We start from the raw sequence: 19,493 nt of genomic DNA, 5'->3' as shown, positions 1-19,493 counted from the left end.
ATCTATGAATAAAATATCCTTTCCATCTTCATGGGGTTGGGGATTCTTCTAATGAAAAAAAATTAAGAATGATGTGGCATCCCGGTAATTTCAAAGATGGATATATAAGCAGGAGTATCTCGCACGTGTCGAAGGAAAGCGATGAGACGAACATTGAATTAGTAAAGGATGGGTAAGGAAAATGGAAAAGAAAAATTCCCTTGACTCTCACGTGCTTAATTGAAAAAAAAATAATAATAATAAAAAAGAAAAACTAAAATCCCCTATTTATAGAGATGATCGAAAGACCCGTTGAGGTGTTGGTTCTTCTCTGTGAGCCAGCAAAGCGAAGCGAAGCGAAGAAGTGGAATAAGAAGAAGACCCAAAATCAATACTTTGTAGTTCATTCGAATCCATCGATGGAGTGGAGAAGAGGTAAATCCGTCGGCCAGGGGAGCTTCTGTTCTGTGAATTTGGCGATCCCCGCAGGGGATTTTAGTCTGGTTATGCAGTTCCCTCAGTTGATGGCGGTGAAATCAGCTGTTGTTTCCGAGTGTTCTTCGCTTCAAAGTGAAAGAGAAATTTTAGCCCATCTCAGAGATTGCCCACAAATCGTTCGTTGTCTCGGAGATGACCACACCATTGAAAACGGTCAGCGATTTTACAATGTCTTCTTGGAGTACGCTTCCAGAGGTACTCTGGCTGATCTGCTCAAGAAATCTGGTGGAGCTTTGGTTGAATCGGATGCGAGGCGTTATACAAGGTCAATTCTTAGAGGACTCCATTGTATTCACGAAAGGGGCTTCGTCCACTGCGATATCAAGCCTCAGAACATCCTAGTCTACTCTGCTCCGGACGGCAGCGACGATGTCAAGATCGCTGATTTCGGATTGGCGAAGAAGGCAGGAGCAGTAGAGAATCTGAATTTGAGGGGAACGCCTCTTTACATGTCACCTGAATCCATTACCTGCAACGAACACGAGGCACCGTGCGACGTGTGGTCGCTTGGGTGTGCCGTGGCCGAGATGATGATCGGTAGACCGGCATGGAATCGGAGAGTCGACACAGACATCAGTGCTCTCTTGTTTCGGATTGGTTTCGGGGAAGAATTGCCGGAGATCCCAGAGAAGATGTCGGAACAGGGGAAGGACTTCTTGAGAAAATGTTTTGTGAAGGATCCGTCAAAGAGATGGACGGTTGAGATGTTATTGAATCACCCCTTTGTAGCGGAAGACATTGTTTCATTGCCTCAAGCTCACAAACCATCTCCTTCTCCGTCTCCGAGGAGTGCTTTCGATTTCCCCGAGTGGAGAAGCTCTACTGAATCGACCCTTTTGAATTCGATCTCTTGTTCTTCTTCTTCGTCGTCGTCATCAGAGTCTTATACTTGTGATCAACAACATTCTGGTCGACCTGATTCCAATTTGAGTTCCTATTCTTCTCCGGTCAATCGAATTCGGCAGATCGTGACAGAGAGACGGCCAAATTGGGATTCTTCAGAAGCCTCAGATAGTTGGGTCATTGTACGGTGAGGGCTCCCCTGTTTTCTCAGAGAAGGGTTCAAGTAGTGCTGAAGGAGACGGAGCAGAGGAGGGAAGGTTCAGGCGAACCAGAAGTCCAGTCCGGTTCATTGAGCGGTTCGATTCCCTTCGATTTTTTTGAAAGAATTGTAAATAGGTTAGTAGAGAGGAACACACAGGCCATCTGATTGATGGTACATGGCTCGATCCAACGGTTGTGATCAATGAATGGATTCCATTGTACAGTGTTACCATAACTTGTTTAACATTATAACATGAAGCATTCTTTTATCTGAAAACAAAAGATCCAAATATCTGTTGATGGCCTCACAGACTACTGAATGGTCCTTTTTGATTCGAAAGAATATTCCATTTGTGCGGTTCATTTAATATTCAAGCGAAGAATTGCAAAAAAAGAAATAAATAAATAAAATATTTCCTTTCTTTCCTTTGGAGCTGTGATCCAAGCTTTGACCACTTTCAACAAGTGGCAACTTCAATGATTTCCAAATTTTGTAAATGGGGTTTTACCACATTCAACATCATCATCTTGTTGGTGATTATTTTCAAATTTCAAAATATCTGTTGATGGCCTCACAGACTACTGAATGGTCCTTTTTGATTCGAAAGAATATTCCATTTGTGCGGTTCATTTAATATTCAAGCGAAGAATTGCAAAAAAAAAAAATGATTATATATGTATAATTCTCCATTTTGCATTCACATCCATTTTCTTTTTGGCAACTTCAATGATTTCCAAATTTTGTAAATGGGGTTTTACCACATTCAACATCATCATCTTGTTGGTGATTATTTTCAAATTTCAAACTAGACTTTGCCATGATTTGGACAAGGTCAAACCCCCCCCCCCCCCAAAAAAAAAAAATGATTATATATGTATAATTCTCCATTTTGCCATTCACATATTATTATTCCGACGAGTTGTTGTGGTTGTTTTATTTTCTTTTTGGTTTTAGTATTCTTATTTTGTCTTTGCATGTATTCATGTGATCAACTCCCATTTAGTTAGGTCTGACTCTTCTATGGTTTGATGTAACGTAGATTTGACAGTTAAGAGCATTAGGGTGCACATTCCTACCCATGAATGCGTAAATCCCAAGGGTTCCAAGCGGTCAAATGTGTGCTATATCATAGAAGTGTTCCATACCATTTAGTTGGGTTAAGGTTGAATTGTTGTTGTTGTTGTATCAAGATTCTACAACAATTCCAAGGATTTTAAACTTATAATCAGTATTGAATAAGTTCATATCAATTTTGATCCGATTGAAATCAGTCCAAAAACCTAAATAGATCTAAAAACCCAGTGATCCCGTCCCCAAAACCCTAGAATTAGCTGTTTAGAAAAATACAGAATTGGAATTGATCATGGCCAATTTGGCAGCTTTGGAATGTCTGGATTCAAGAATGTTCATAGTTGAATCAGCCTCTTAGATCTGAAAATCTAACGATAATCTCCCAAAAACCCTAGAATCAATCACTTTGAAATGTTCTGAATCAAGAACAACCATGTCCAATTCTAATCCAAATCAATTTATTCCAATTTCAATCGATCCGATTTCTAAAACCCTAAATTCTAAAGAGAGGAAAGAGGGTCCACGTGCTTCGTTTATCCAAATGTCTAATAGGATATCTTTAGAATCATGCGTCTTAAACTATTTCTATAGAGAGATAAGCTCGGTAATTATCTTGCTTCCTTATCCTTGTATGCAAAAGCTAATTGGGTCAAAATCGAAAGTACAAGTACTTGTTTTTATAAAAAGAGTTTCTCTAATTGGACCTTCTTGCGTTGGAGGTTGTCACCAATGACCAAATTAAAAGGTCATCTTAGTGGGGACTGAATAGATTGAAATAAGGGAATTGATTTCATTCATATCCATTCAATTTGTAATGGTACTCATTCTTATGTTCTTGACATCTTCGTCTTAATCCTCATATATTTGGTTCATTGTACTTGTTCCCTTTTGACTCCACCTTTCCCTAAAGTCTAATTGTCATTTATTTTTTTTAATTCAGTCTTAGCTCATTATTTAGGTAATCAATCACCATAGCATATTTCATCACCTTTCAAGATTTAAATAAAGATGCTGAGTTGGGTTGGGCCCGAAAATCGAGTTCAACTTTGCACCAAAATGAGCTAGATCAGAGTGGGGCTAGGTTTGGGTTTATTATAATTTAAAATTTGCCATTTTTCCTAATTTAAGTGACCCAAAATTATTGTCGAACAGTTTATAAGAAAAAATATCACTATAACAGATGTTTTAAGAAAAAAATTTCTTGGATAAACCACATGTCAAATTACATGTGAGGGCATGGATTTAGTTCTCAGTTTTGGTCTTGGTATTGGAGAGGATTAGTGCGTATCAATCATTTTCACCCATTGTTTTAAAAAAAAAAAAAATATTTTTTTATTGTTTTACCCCTGAGATGGTACGGGTAACCAATCCAGATCGATCTCAACTGATACCGATACGATAAGGCCAATACGGCCGATACGATGTCGATACTTGAAACCATGTGTGAGGGTATTTCTAAACCATATACTTACACCATGATGAGGTTTTTCCCTTATTTGTTCAATGATCATTGTTGTTCAAGTAGTTCTACTCTTCTAAACAATTTCTATAAGTATTCTAACTATAGATGAAGAAACTAAATTAATCTGAAGTTTAATATGTGATTAACGATTAAGTGGATAACATGATCAACGAATTTAGATAAATTTAATTGTCACGTGCATGATAATTAATTATAATGTAATGTGAAAAAGGGTTTTACAAAAGTGTACGTTATGGGAATTATGTTTTAACTATTTGGATTTGTCTGTTCAACATTATTTTATTTTTTATTTTTGTGGATCTGTTCTAAAGATTATTTTGAACCTAGTGTTGGGCTATTTAGGAGGCTTTTATGTCGTGAGACCTTTACCACCTTTCATTGGTAAAAGGGCATTCAGAATAAATGTTTTCATCCATTTTTATATATTTTTTTTTTATCTAAATTATCTTTTTTCATTCAGAAATGCGAGAGTGGATGGTAACGTCTAGAGTAAAGGTGTTAACTGATCGGGCTTGGTTGAGCCTAATTGGATTTGAACAATTACACCCCTTGCACTGTTATCAATCCATTTAGCTAATCAGGCTTACATTGTGTGGCATGGTTCTATTTATTTTCGGTTGATCAAGCTCGAGTCTTAATTGGGTTAAACAGACCTTAACCTAATCTTATAGGCTACCAGACTATTTAACTCTAACGGGACATACCAAAAAAATGGTCTAGAAAGTGTGGTTACAAAGAGATACCATCAGAATGGGCTTTAGATAGGTCTTAAAATGTCCTTAGAATGCCCTATTAAGTTAGGGAATTGTCTTTATTCTCTATGTTTATGGCTTGGGACTTGGGAGTAGAATAGGATAAAATGGTCAAAAAAACCAAGTCATTCCACATAGTCGGTCTTGGTAGGGCGACAGGTTTTACACTCACATCGATCACAATCGATTATAAATGGTCTGGGCATGAGCCCAATACATTTATTAATTGGGCTGGGCCCATTGGTAGGGCCTACCTGGCCAAGCTTCTATACCGCTTCTTCAACGACGTGAAGCCAACGTTAAGCTCCTTGGCAGCTTGGGTGATTGGCAAGTAGAAGTAGCGGGATATGGCATTCCGAGTCAACTCATTTGGACTACTACTACAACTCTTCCTCATCTCTTCTCTGCACCTCTTCGACTTCTTTGAATTCTCTTTCAGTCGATCCTCCCCATCTTCTTTGCTATCACTTTTTAAATGACACATCAATTAATTGGGTGAAGGTTACTGTTTTGAGTAGTTTTGTAAACTCAAACCTGATTTTGAGTATTACTATTAATTAAAATACAAAATGAATAATTTTGTAGAAGGAAACTCAACAGTGGCTAATCACGTAATTCTCCCCAAAATTCTATTGGACGGCTTCTGGGCCCTGTGCCTTTAGAGAGAGAGAGAGTCTTTCTATACTGATCTGGACCTTCAGATGTTATAAATGGGCCATTATTTTACGGGCTGTTTGGCCTTAGGCCCATATAGAAATAGAGAGAGAGAGAGAGAGAGAGAGAGAGAGGGAGTATTTGTATGCTGATCCCGACCTTCAGCTGTTACAAATGGGCCCACTAATCAGACAGTATGAGAAACAGACTATTCTTTAATGTTGCAAAGACAAAATCAGATATTTTTTGAAAAAATTACATGATTACCCACTTTGGGTTTTCCATTACAAAATTACCCACAAAAAGTTTTGGTTAATAAAAATACTCAAAATTGGGTTTGGTTTTACAAAACTACCCATCCAAAGTTTCAGTTAACAAAAATACCCAAAATAAGGTTTGAGTTTACAAAACTACCAAAAATAGTGAGTCTTCATCTTCTACATATAAGAATGTTTTTTTTTATTACTGAAATTTTGAGTGGGTAGTTTTGTAAACCCAAACTCAATTTTGGGCATTTTTGTTAACTTAAACTTTAAGTGAGTAATTTTGTAAAGAAAAACCTAATTTTGGGTATTTTTGTTAACTGAAACTTTTGGTGGATAATTTTGTAAAGAGAAACCCGTAAGTGGGTAATCAAGTAATTTTCCCTAGTTTTTTCAATGGACCTGTCCAGTTTTCCAATATCGAATTGTTCACTCTGCAGAGTTAAATTCAAGCAACTGATCATGTTCAATATTATCTAACCTATTGTAATCAATTTGGTGTGGCACCTGGTAATAGTATCACTTGCTACGATTGTACTCTATTCCATACCAACATCATCATCTTCTAAGATACTAAACATTTATAATTTCCTTTCAAGATAATAAATACTATTTCATTAAGAATATTTTATGTACATCCTTATTTTTAAAATGATGAGAGAACATATCTCTCTGCTATAGGAAACATCATACCAGTTGATCAATGGGGAGGGTGAATGGAAGAATATTCAGCGTAAGTCAAATGAGGCAACACGATGCGGGCGTTTCTTGCACCAGACTAGTAGGTTTTTTTTCTTTCCTTTCGAAAAACACACTAGGCAAAGGCCCCAATCCTATATCTATGGAACATTCCTTATTAGGAGTGAATTTATCCAATTCTTTTTTCTTTTTTTTTTGTTGGAATCAACTAATGTACCAATAAAAATGATGAACATTAATGAAATTAAGGGAGAAGTTTCATGAAAGTTAATGTGGGAGCTAATAGGAGCACATGCAAAAGTATGTCTAGGCGTAGGGCCATGATGCCTTTCACTCTTCTTTTACTATCAAATTAATTATCAATCCAATTAATCCTAATAATATAATCAATTGTATATTAAATTTCATCCACCATAAACCAGAGGATATAATTACCTCTTTGCCATTCAATTGGATATAATAACCCCTTTTTCCCCCAAACTGACAGCATTTTTGTCCTCTTTGCTCATTGATTACCCACCCCATTCTCGAACCAATCTATCCTCCCCTCTCTCGCAGCAACCCCTCCCCCTATTTGTAACACCCGGGCAATGGTGGGAGAGAAAGAGGAGGAGAAGAAGGCATACACCTGTGTTGGGAGCAATGCTCACCTATTATAACGATGACGGGAAAGTGAGGATAAACAAAAGAAATCAGAGTATATTAGAAAGGAACAAAGAAATGGGGAGGGAATGTACTAAAAACACAGAAGCTAAGGCCAACAAAGCCAAAACTCAAGGATGAGGCATTACAAAAAAAGCCCGAATAAAAAAATAAAACAACATATAATGGTCCTGACAAAATAGAGGTATTTGGGAAATTAACGCTTAGGTCTTTATTGTTTTCTTTATTTGGGAAGTTCAATAAACTAGTTCAAAAAATGTACAACATTAGCAAGTGAGGTTGTCACCAGGTGCAACACTAAATTGGTTACAATAGTTCTCATAATATTGAACACGATCTTGCATAGCTGCAGTGTTTCCACCATTGCATTCAATTGCACCATTGATGGCTTGTATGGTTGCCCCAAATCCTTGTTCAGAAGTTATGATTGAGTGACAATTGTTCATCCAGAACCACAATGTTGTCTTGAATGAAATCACAACATCTGTGGCCGTAGTTCTAGGACTATTTAGCCCATCAAATCCTATACTATCTCCTGCTGCTCCATAATTATAATTCCATGATAATTGGAGTGGTCCACGGCCATAGTACCCTTGCAAAGCAATGCATGGTATTGTGTATTTGTTGAATTACAGTAATTATTAGAAGCACCATTTATCTCTTCTATGTAATAGAAAGCTGTTCACAACGACACACATACAACTTTTTAATACCACGAACAATAAAATTAAGGAGGTTGGAATAGAAGAAGATTCGTTGATGAAATTGTGAAAAACTTACATCCAGTCTCATGTGTTACATGGGCAAAAAAGGCAGCAATCTCACGTTTATAGTCGTCAATTGTTCCAGTTTGGCCGAAGCTAGGATACGAATTAAGCGCTTGGAGGAATGCATCACGCGAATAGAAGCTCTTGCCGGCACAGCTTGAGTCAGCTTGATTGATTATCCCAACGAAGAATGATTGTGTAACTATATCAGTCACCGTTGTCCCACTCCCATCGCAAGGGCCCGCTTGGCATCCAGTGCCACAATAATCGCTGCCAGTTCCACAATACCCATATTGACTACAACAAAAGTCAAATGAACAACCACAATTTTAAGCCATGACAACAGATTTTGGCATCAACGCGGCTAAAACTCCAGCCAGAGTTATGACTAATATGATTTTCCTAATTGTAAGGTGTACCATTTTGTAAGGAACCATAATCAAGGAATTAAGACTTGAAAATATGAAATTGTAGGAAGTGGGATGAGAAAGAAATGTAAGGGAAAGAGAGGATTTATAGTACACACTTACCCCCCCCCTCCCCTGTTGGAGTAACAGACAGTGGAGGTAACAGCTAGCTGATCTACAAACTTGAATTTAAGTATAGTTTATTAATTATATTGAATGATTCAATATTGGAAAAGTGGCCAGGTCTATTTGGGTGGTTGATAATGGATCTTTGGCAAGTTAAGGATTCCCCGCACCCATGGTTATGGGTCATGGAAGATTAATCCCTTGCCTGTGGCCATAGTTGAAATGCTCCATTTTTATAATTAAAGAATATCATACTATCTTACTACTGTATCAAATTATGTACTCCATGTATTTGGTATACATTTTCAAAATGACTAAAAAACCATTTACACCTACCAAAATTTTTTTCCAAATGATCAAAAAACACTGGAAAAAATCCCCAAATGACCAAAAACCCCTTAAAATGGAATATGAAACAAATATCATAATAGACTCTCTATAATTCTCTCTCTCTCTCTCTCTCTAAACGTGGAGGACAAAGGAGGAGAGTGGAGTATTAAAAAGTCATATAATTATAATTATTAAGTATTAAAAAGGTATATAATTATAAACCCTAAACCCAGTCATCCTCTCACCCCTAAAAATGGAAGATAAATCAAATAATTAATAAGAAACTATATAATTCTCACTCTCTCCCTCTCTAAACGTGGAGGAGAAAGGGGGAGAGTGGAGTATTAAAAAGCCATATAATTATAATTATTATTAAGTATTAAAAAAGCATATAATTATAAACCCTAAACCCACTCATCCTCTCACCCCTCAAAATGGAAGATGTAACAAATAATAATAATAAAGTCTATAATTCTCACTCTCTCTCTCTCTCTCTCTAAACGTGGAGGGGAAAGGGAGAGAGTGGAGAGAGAAATAGAGAGAATTATAAAAAATGGGGATGGAATGAACAATTATGGAGAGAGATATACCAAAAAAAAATATGAATAATAATAAACTCTCCATAATTTTCTATTTTTCTCTCTCTCTAAACATGTAGGAGAAAGGAGAGAGTAATAATTAATTAAATATTAAAAATGATTAAAAAAAAGGCATATAATCTCTCTCTCTCTCTCTCTCTCTCTCTCTCTCTCTCTCTCTCTCTCTCTCTCTCTCTCTCTCTCTCTCTCTCTCATCCTCTTTGAAAAAAACGTGGAGCACAATGGAGGGAGATTCTCTATAAAGAGAATTATAAATAATTATGGAAATATTAAAAAGGTAAATATAGAGAGAGATATACGATAAAAATTAAAAAAAATAATCGCTCCTAAAATCTCTCATTCCATCCCTTACAAAATCTAAACATGGAGGAAAGAGGTATTTTCTCTCTATAATTCTCTTTCTCTCACTCACTCTCTCTAAACGTGGAGGAGAAAGGGGTGTCATTAATTATAAATATTACGTATTAAAGGGATAAAAAAAATAGGCATAAAAATATGGAGAGATTTATTGCATAAAAACAGTATATTTCAATGATCTTTCATCGACTTTAAAGGTTTTTACTACATGGAATTCTTCCTTATATATACCACAGAGAAGACAAAAAAATCAACTATGATATCTCAGGATTTCTCAGTTTTTTATCTCTTACAACAATAACTCAGAATATTTCCTCCCAATCTTTCTTTTATCCATTTTATTAGTAAAGAAACACTTCCCTCTCCTTCATTAGGAAATAGAATTTCTCTCCCCCCAAGTATTTATTAATTTTTTGATATGTTTCTTATCTTATTTATCAGTAAATAAAATCTTCTCTCTTCTCGCCCTTTTATTAGAAAGCAAAATTAGAAATCTTTTTTTCTCTCTTTCACACACATTCCTATCTTTACCATTAGAAAGCAAAACCAGAAATCTTTCTCTCTCTCTCTCTCTCTCTCTCTCTCTCTCATACGTTCCCAATCTTTCTCTTATCATATTTATTAATAAAGAAACTCTTCCCTCTTCCTTCTCCTTCATTAGGAAATAAAATCTCTCTCCCCCCATGTAGTTATTACGTCTCTTATCATATTTATTAGTAAATAAAATATTCCTTCTTCTCTCCACCTTTATTAGGTAACAAAATCAGAGAGTTGGCTCACAATCTGCTCTAAGAGAGCTCCAAGAGCACCCTTTCTCTGTTATTCCTTTGGCTCCAGGTAAACTATTGTAAGGTTTCTTATACAGTTCTTTAGTTTTTTCTTTTCCTATCCATTGATTTAATTTTAGGTATTCGTTTTCACTCTTTGATCCTATAATGCACTTCTTATCTTCTAAATTTTTTTTGTTTTTTTGTTTTTTAATCTCATTTTTTTTTTTAATCCATACTTTTTAAATGTTTGATTTTCTTCATTCATTTATGGGTTTATCATATCTAATGTTGGGTTAACCCTCTAACTTGTCTCAGGTATAAAAGGAGCTTAGGGCATCATAATCCCCGATCGGTTAAAGAAGTCTTTAAGGATTTTAGATGAAAGCACGCCGGGACAATCAAGGCTCTCACCACTGGTTGGATTTTGCTTCGTTGCTTCTCTCATTCTTATTTTGAGGATTTTTTGCTTCATAGGTTTTGATATTTACGTTGTTGTTTTTCTTTCGCAGATGTTGATAAATTCTTTCAATAATGTGATCCTCGTGAATTCTGTTTCTTATATGGGATTGGTGGGGTTTTGGTTTTAAAAATGTAATAGTGACTACAGTATCAATTAGGTTTCTGGATGCTGTTAAATTGTATATTTTGAGTATTTGAGAGTTGCAATTACTCAGGTTTCACTCCAATTCTATCCCTTATTTTATTTTCATGTATTTTGACCAACTCTTACTTCTCTTTGAGTCCCAAGTTCCTAACAACCATTGCTTAATTGGACATTCAATTGAGCACGTAGGACTTACATTAGATGCTCTAATAATTCTTAATGGACAAACTTTTTCTACTTGATGCATGTGATCACCTCTAGATCTGTCTGAAAAAAGAAATGGCTAAAAAGAGATCCCTTCAACATTGGATATCTATAGCAAAGTGAGCCCAAATTGCCATGTAAAGGAATCTATGAAAGAAAGAGTTGATACTATCAAGCAAACCATTAATACCAAGAATTAATATGTTCTACTGGTCTTTCAATCATGTTCAATTGATCTTCTATTTTTGTGATATGCTCTCTTCCATAAAATCGTTACATTATTGTTTTTATGAACCTTATAAGAAAATCATTTTTGGTTACACAATAATGAAATTGGTGATTGTGATTCCATTACTGTTAACAAGCTTCTGAACTCCCGATTTCTTTGATTGTAACTAAGGCTATAGAAAGCGCTTAAAAAGAAAAGGCATCAATGTCGTTCCCTCTTTAGAGACTCTAAGGTTGTTTTCATCCGCATTCAAAGTTCCTAAACTAAAGAACTGATCCTCGATAGCTTATAACTAAATCTCTTAGAGAGAGACAAAGATACATTTTACTAAAGAGAGGCCTCTCTCTTATCATTGATTGTCTAAAAATATGTTGTAATTGTCTATCATTATTTGAAATTTAATAGTCATCTTATATTACTAATTGTTTCAATGGATATCATATATAATTGAAATACATCTTTCTCTCTCTCGGCCACATGCATTTCCACGTGTCCTTTTACTAGTGTATATATATATCAGGGAAAGGGTATCAGTTTCCTTGACTCTTGACTCTTGATTCTCAACCAAGAGAGAATCAGTCACTTCTCTACTTTCCAGAGTTGAACTAAAATTAACTTATTTAAACAAATAGCAGTTGTCTCTATTTAAACCTCAAGAACTATAGAAACCGAATGATATGATAACAAATCAGATGGTGACAGGAAACAATGGATGACCAAAAAATGAAAAATTAACACCACCCATAAGCAAGGAAGGAGATGACTAATTATATGTAGCAGCCAAACATGCAGCCCACGATCTTCTTGTACATGTTACAAATAATGGCATAAAGGTTTCAAATGAGAATACATTATTGACCGGTCATATATGCAGAATACAGAAAATAACATTCAAAGGTCAGCTCCCTTGAGTAGAAGAATGACCTATCAGTTATGTTTCGCTGAGCTGCTTCTGCAAAGACCAAATCAGATGGAGGTGAAGTAATGGCATTTCCCTGATTGGTATAAGAAAATGTGTTCTGACCTAAATATGGTCACAATGTGGTAAGTTGAAAAAATCAAAATAATAATACTGGCTAGTTCTTATTTGCGCGTGAGAGCATCTTTATCATAGGGTGCAGGGGAGGGAGGGAGCAGTATTAATTTTTCGTACCCTCCTGTGTTTAGACGTAGGCAACACTAGAACGACAAGGTTTTTTTTCCTAACTTATTTACCTGTTCCTTATAACTAAACAAAATTCATTAATCTGTAAGTACCTTTGAGTTCTTGCATACACTTTTGCCCAGAGCTACGAATGTCAACCTTGCTCCACCCTATGAGCTGAAAAGCATAGGCCCAACCAAGCTCAGGCCCAACCAAGCTCTGGACAGGCTCTGTTTCGCTGGGCTAAATTTATCCTTAAATGACTTTCCATGCCTTCTTGAGGGAGATAACAAGCATTTAAAGTTTAACCTGCCACCGAAACCAATCTGCCCGAATGAACTTTACCAGTTTTGTAATGTTGGTGGAGTGTTCAATCTAATTAATAAACAAGTGACATTCAAGTTTTGTGCTTAGGTATAGAGAGAGAGAGAGAGAGAGAGAGTCTTTCTATGCTGATCCGGACCTTCAGCTGTTACAAATGGGCCCATCAATATATGGGCTTTTTGGAGGAATTTTGGGCCGTCGGCCCAGAGAGAGAGTCTTTCTTACTGATCTGGACCCTCAGATGTCACAAGTGGGCCATTAATTTACGGGCCATTTGGGCCTCGGGCCCATAGAGAGAGAGAGAGTATTTCTATACTGATCCGGACCTTCAACTGTTACAAATGGGCCCACTAATCAGATAGTATGAGAAATAAACTAGGGAACAGGTCTTTAATATTGAACAGACAATCAGATGATTTTATCAATGGACTAATCCAGTTTTCCAATATGGAATTGTTCAATCTGCATACGACTCCTGAGATTTGTTGTTGTGGACAACTGATGTGGACATTATCTCTTCCCACACGGACTAGTACACACTATAAATCCTCCCTTTGGCTTACACTTATGTGGCCGGGTCTATTTGGGAGGTTGATCATGGGTTCTTTGGCAAGTTAAGAATTCACCACACCCATGGTCATGGGTCAAGGAAGATTAATCCCTCGCCCATGGTCAAAGTACTTTTTAGTTCTTCTATGTACAGCCTTCTGTTACATGGAAGAGATAAATGGTGCTTCGAAAGATTATTGTGATGCAATAAATACACAATACCCGCCGGCCAAGGGTACTTTGGCCGTGGACCGCTCTAGCTATCGTGGAATTATAATTACGGTGCTACAGGAAATAGTATAGGATTTGATGGACTAAATAATCCTGGAATTGTGGCCACTGATGTTGTGACTTCGTTCAAGACAACATTGTGGTTCTGGATGAACAATTGCCACTCAATCATAACTTATGGCCAAGAATTTGGGGCAACTATGCAAGCCATCAAGGGTGCAATTGAATGCAATTGTGGATACACTGTAACTATGCAAGATCGTGTTCAATATTATGAGAACTATTGTAATCAATTTGGTGTGGCACCTAGTAACAATCTCACTTGCTAAGATTATACATCTTTAATTTGTACCCGTTTATTTAATTCACGATATTGGAAAAATAATAAAGGCTAAGTGTTAGTCAATGCCATATATTTTGTATTGAACTTAATGATAATAAAGATTGTTATTATTATTAGTATAATAATTATTATTATAATAATTATAATAATAATAATAATTATAATAATAATAATAATTATTATTATTATTAAATTATAAACACTATTGCATTATACGCATTTTCTATACATCATGATTTTAAATAATACATTAGATCAGCCATATCGACCAAGTCATATCAATATCGAACTTACCCGCTCGATCTAGTATCAACGGAATAGTCCTTTAGGAGCAAATTTATCCCAAAAAAAAAAAACACATATATTCAACTCATGTACCAATACTTCTCTCTCTCTCTCTCTCTCTCTCTCTCTCTTTATATATATATAACGAGAGAAAAACGTTACCTAGTCATGTGATTTCAGCACACACATAGGCACACAATCAGGTAAGGGTGTTAATTGCTTCAATTCACATTTATTTGACTGAAATCAAAACAAAATCATTTACTAAACGGTTGTACTTTAGGATACCAAAATCATTTAATAAACGATTTCAGTTCACTGTTTTTAAACGGTGTCGATTTTATGATTTTGATCGTTATTTAATTTATATGGTTAGCAATTGGTTGGTGATTTATTTGCATGCCTACTGAAGTTTAACTTTGTTGATAAAAACTTAAATCTTGTATCAAATTTAATGAGCAATGAGACTGCCAAAGTATAAAATAAATACACTTGAAGTTTAGCTATAAGGATTAAAAATACAAATAAAGAAGTAGGCTGCTAAATGAAAAATAAATATCCTCCAAAACTGGCTTGTACCCAGCACCATGACACACATGCGAGGGTGGCAACTTGTGTTTTTGTTCTTATCATGCCATGATGGTACGATTTCGACTCAGATAAAGGGCGACGGGAAGCTTCCAGGCATAATTGACCAAGTTTCCCAATTCAGTTACCGAAAGTCAGAAACCCTTCGCTACCCTGGCCTGGGTTGGCAAGGTCCCATGTCTTACCTCCCAGATAACCTCAGGTATTTAAAACCCATATCCAGATCCAGATCCAGATCCAGTCAAAGTCAGCTATCCCAGATTCCAGAATGAATACCAAAACTGGGGGCCACAAATTTGAGCCCAGAAGCTTCCACAGAAAAAGAGACAAATAGAGCCCAGAAACGATGGCCATAGAATAAACCCAATGGAAGCGATGATTTAGGACTTCGTGGAGGCCCAAATCCAAGGTCAACGAAAGCAAATAAACTATAAATGCAGTTAAATCACCTTCATCAACTATATAATAATCCAATAACCTAATAATTAAATAACTAAAAGCACGAAATTTACACATAATCACAGATGCCCAGTCCATATAAAACACGAAAAAAAGTATCCACCAACCTAAATAGAAAAGTTAAAAAGGCTCAACATGGTGGTCCACTTCGAACCTTCTATCCGCAAATGGGAAAAGATTAGAAAAACCCAAAACTCAATTTTTCCTTATATGTATATTTTTTATTTATTAATAAACAACCAAATCTAAAGCTGTCTTTACTCATTCGGGCAAATCCGGGCAACCAAAACCGCGTCACGCAACCCCTGCCCTGACATCCCCAAAGCTGCCCGTCTAGCTGTCTCCACCTTGCCACAGTAATTAAAAAAAAAAAAAAAAAGGAAAAATTAATTAATTTATGGAAAATGATTCAGTGATTTTCCCTCTCTCTGTCATCTCTTCAGTTCTGATCTACAGGGAAGACAAGTATTGGCTTCTTGGGGCTTGCTACATCTGAGACTGAAAAACAAATTTAATTGTATGTGCAATTCTTAAGAGGAAGAGGGACTTGGAGCTTCTTGGGATCAAAGATGATTGAGCAGTCGATGTTTCTGTAGAATTTTGGTTTAACCAGCTGACCCAGAACGTAAGCTCTTGAACGTACTTTAAAGTCAAGTTTCAGAGACACCGGCGTCGTCAGGTTTCCCCCCGAACTACTCAGACTCGCTCCACCTCCATACAATGGGATCTGGTTTCCGGATACCACCACTGCTACCGTTCTCTGGCTCTTCCTTGATTGATAAAAATAATTCATCTGCAACCACCCAATTGACCCAAAAACATAAAATCAGAACAAAATGTGAGGAACCCAGAAGAAAATTTCGATAAAATTGATTTGATTTTTAGTAATTTTTAAGCTATATATCATAGTATTAAGAGAAAAGAGTTTGGAGAATGAATGTTTGCTTACCGTTCCGGTGCCCACGGTGAGCTGGTAGTAGGTTAGATCGAGCGGTGTTGATGTTACATGGACCCCAAAAAAAGTTGCAGTGTTGCGGAACGTAAACTTGACGGTGGAGTTCATGGAGGCCATCTCGGTTGCCACTCCAGAGGCATCCGAGCCCGCTGAAACGGAGAAATGGTCGAATGTAATGCTCTGCAAAATTAACCAAAAGCCATTTCAGACAAATGTTCTTCGATTCGCTGAAATCCAGAAGGGGGAAAGGTGAAACAGAAAAGGAACTGAAATTGGGTTTGAGAATGGAATTCAATTTTGTACCTTCATGGTGACAATGGGCTTCTGAGGCTTACTGGCTCCCCACAAAATCAAGGAGAAAAGAGAGAATAGAAAGATGAATCCAAGAACAAAAGCAAGAAGATAACATCGACGGGGAAGGCCCTTTTTGGTGCCGTCTTCATCGAGTAGACCTTCTTCTTCGATAGCATCAAAGGGTTCCTTCCAAGGCTTATGGCCTTTGCGATGGCTTCCACGGCCGGCATCATTGGGTAAGATCTTACCGGACCCTGTCTTAAGAAAACCGGAGAAACGACTTGTGGAGGACTCCCTAGAATGGCGGCCAACGGAGGAGTGGGAGTGAGGAGGTGAACCCATAGGGCTAATCACCGGCGTCGAATGAACCGATCCATTGGTCTTCTCCCCATCATGCGAGTCTCTCGATGGGCTCTGCACGTAGTAAACCGGCCGTCCTCGAGGAGGCGACCTCGGTGGAGACGATGCCGTCATACTCGTCACCTCTGAATTGGTCTTCGCGTGCATTTTTTCGATCGATCACTTGCCGATCAAAGAGGGAAAACTCGCAAAATACAAACCCAGATAGAGATGAGCAGAGTAGACAATAGAGAGATCTTCTTCTTCTTCTTTTTCTTACAAGCTATCTGATCAAGAATTCCACTAATTCCATCACCTCTCTCTCTCTCTCTCTCGCTGTCGATGTTGATCTTAGAATAAAGTCATGCAAAAGGTCACCCTTTTCTAACTTGTGTAACTCTTGAGGCTTTGTTGACTCTTGGGGGTTTTTTGTCTGAGAGAGAGAGAAGAAGAAGAAACCTCCTCAGTTCTTCCCTCCCAAATCCCAAATCCCAAATCCCAAATCCCAAATCCCAATAATCTCTCTCAGGTTTTAAATCTTAAAAATCCAATAATTAACAGATTATGATCATCTGTAAGTGGATTTAATTATTTAATTCATTGAGTTCACAAAGCCCGTAAAACCCCACTCGGTTACAACCTTACAGGCGTCAATTGGATACGAATCCAACGGTTTAAAATTCTATACCGCGTATCACGCGTCGGCTAAGGTCACTGCAAGACCACTCACTATATTTAACCATCACGTGTTAGGCTGGGAAGGAGAGACAGAGAATCCGAGACAGGCGGCAATTCCATTCTACCGTGATGGCTGAACCTGTCACGTGGTAGCTTTTCTAAGTTCTGTTTAACTAGCCAAGGGTTTCCATAAGTCGATCATTTAAAAATTATTTGCATAAAAATCAATTATTTTAGGGAAAATTCTGGGCCTATCTTTTCTTTAACCAATGAAATATATCATTGGTTGGAGCCACGGTATATCCAACCTATAGACAGTGAGATAGTTTGTATCTGGTTACCTAAAAAAGAAAAAGAAATTCATAATTTATACACAAAAGGTATTTCTATAATGTTCAAATATTTGGCATGTGATTGGTTGGATAGATTAAAAATTTGTACATAGGAGAACACTAAGATCACCCATTTGTACTTTAAGCTTTTTTGGGTAATTATTTGTACTTTAAGTTCAATCCAACAGTTGGCTAAGTGCCAGAACAAAGCAAAATTTGTAACTCCAAAAATAATTGAAAATGATAAATGACTTTAAAAAGAAAAATAATAATAATAATATACAAGACAGTAATAATTGAATTTGGGTATAAAATTTGACATATTATCAATCTATAAATCATATCTAATTAACAATCAAAATTACCACATGTCACGAATAGATGGATCATCAAGGAAATTCCTTGACAAATCTGCAACAAAAGTTCACTCCATAATTTTCAATGCTTTATTTTGACACTTAACCAATTATTTTTTATAGTCACTAATTCAAGTTAAATCCAAAAATAATTGACTAAGTGTTAAAATAAAGCATTAAAAATTCAATGCAAAAATTTTATCCTTGTTAATTACATTTGTGGATCTAATAACCAAGTTGTATTTGTGATGGAGAACTGAGGGGAAAAAAAACAAAATGCCATGGACTTTACCATTTGAGATGTGAGGCATTTCTTAGGAGGGTAATATCAAGCCATTAGCATATTTTTGTTTTTTGTTTTTTGTTAACCAAGGTGTCCAGACCATTAGCATTTTTTTGACATTTGTATGCAACTCTAAATGTAAATAGGGAGAAAGATGATATTGTGACCAAATCCATTGTCAAAATTACACGTAAATTTATGTGAACACAAAATTTTGTACAGAAAAACTTAAATTATCACCAAATATCCAACCACTTACACGTAATGTATTATGTATATTTATATGACCTATGCATAATAAATTATTAAGAAAAATAAACACTCAATTTTTTAAAGGGAGACATCAATAATTAATTAAATCACTTTCAATAGCTTCATATGCAATGACATTAATAACCCTACAAGGATATATTTGTCCTCTTTACAATTAATTGAGAGTAGTAATTTTTCACACACATGTAGTAAAGTTTTAAAAAGGTATTAGTAAAAAAGTTTTCGATGTGCACATAGTTGTGTTATTTATCACATTATTCATGGCTTGTGCTTTGCACATTAGGAATTGAAAAAGTATACATTTGACCCCAATAAAATAAAATAATTGTTTATTTATTTATTATTCTACTACAAACATGCTACACATTAGGAATGCAAAGAGTAGAATTTTTAACAAATAAAAATTAAATGATTACTTATTATTTATTTTTCCTTCTACTATTACTATTACTCTTAATTTATCCGTAATTATGTGTTAACTAATTCAAATGGCAACTCAATCCCAAGTCTCTATCGACACAAATTTTATTGTAGAGAATGACTCCACTTGTTAAAAGGGA

The 19,493-nt window shown here is 36.2% G+C and overlaps 2 protein-coding genes, 1 long non-coding RNA gene and 1 pseudogene across 3 annotated transcripts; 2 read left to right on the top strand and 2 right to left on the bottom strand.

The window, feature by feature from the left end:
- Window positions 1-301: 301 nt before the first annotated feature.
- On the top strand, window positions 302-1,798 carry LOC122082519 (mitogen-activated protein kinase kinase kinase 20-like). The gene has a single exon (XM_042650142.1). The coding sequence runs from the start codon at window positions 399-401 to the stop codon at window positions 1,509-1,511; it is 1,113 nt and encodes a 370-aa protein (XP_042506076.1). The 5' UTR covers window positions 302-398; the 3' UTR covers window positions 1,512-1,798.
- A 5,575-nt stretch (window positions 1,799-7,373) lies between these two features.
- LOC122082521 lies at window positions 7,374-8,296 on the bottom strand (annotated as a pseudogene).
- A 2,473-nt stretch (window positions 8,297-10,769) lies between these two features.
- LOC122082522 lies at window positions 10,770-11,145 on the top strand. Its single transcript, XR_006141333.1, has 2 exons — window positions 10,770-10,879; window positions 10,973-11,145. It is a non-coding gene; the product is annotated as an uncharacterized LOC122082522 (long non-coding RNA).
- Window positions 11,146-15,601: 4,456 nt separating this feature from the next.
- Window positions 15,602-17,511, bottom strand: LOC122082520. Its single transcript, XM_042650143.1, has 3 exons — window positions 16,682-17,511; window positions 16,373-16,558; window positions 15,602-16,216 (listed from the first exon to the last, which is right to left on the bottom strand). The coding sequence occupies exons 1-3, from the start codon at window positions 17,177-17,179 to the stop codon at window positions 15,935-15,937; spliced, it is 966 nt and encodes a 321-aa protein (XP_042506077.1). The 5' UTR covers window positions 17,180-17,511; the 3' UTR covers window positions 15,602-15,934.
- Window positions 17,512-19,493: the final 1,982 nt, after the last annotated feature.

The sequence above is a fragment of the Macadamia integrifolia genome, chromosome 6 (genome assembly GCF_013358625.1).
Source record: "Macadamia integrifolia cultivar HAES 741 chromosome 6, SCU_Mint_v3, whole genome shotgun sequence".
Taxonomy (NCBI): Eukaryota; Viridiplantae; Streptophyta; class Magnoliopsida; order Proteales; family Proteaceae; genus Macadamia; species Macadamia integrifolia.
This window is presented reverse-complemented; position numbering and strand designations above follow the sequence as displayed.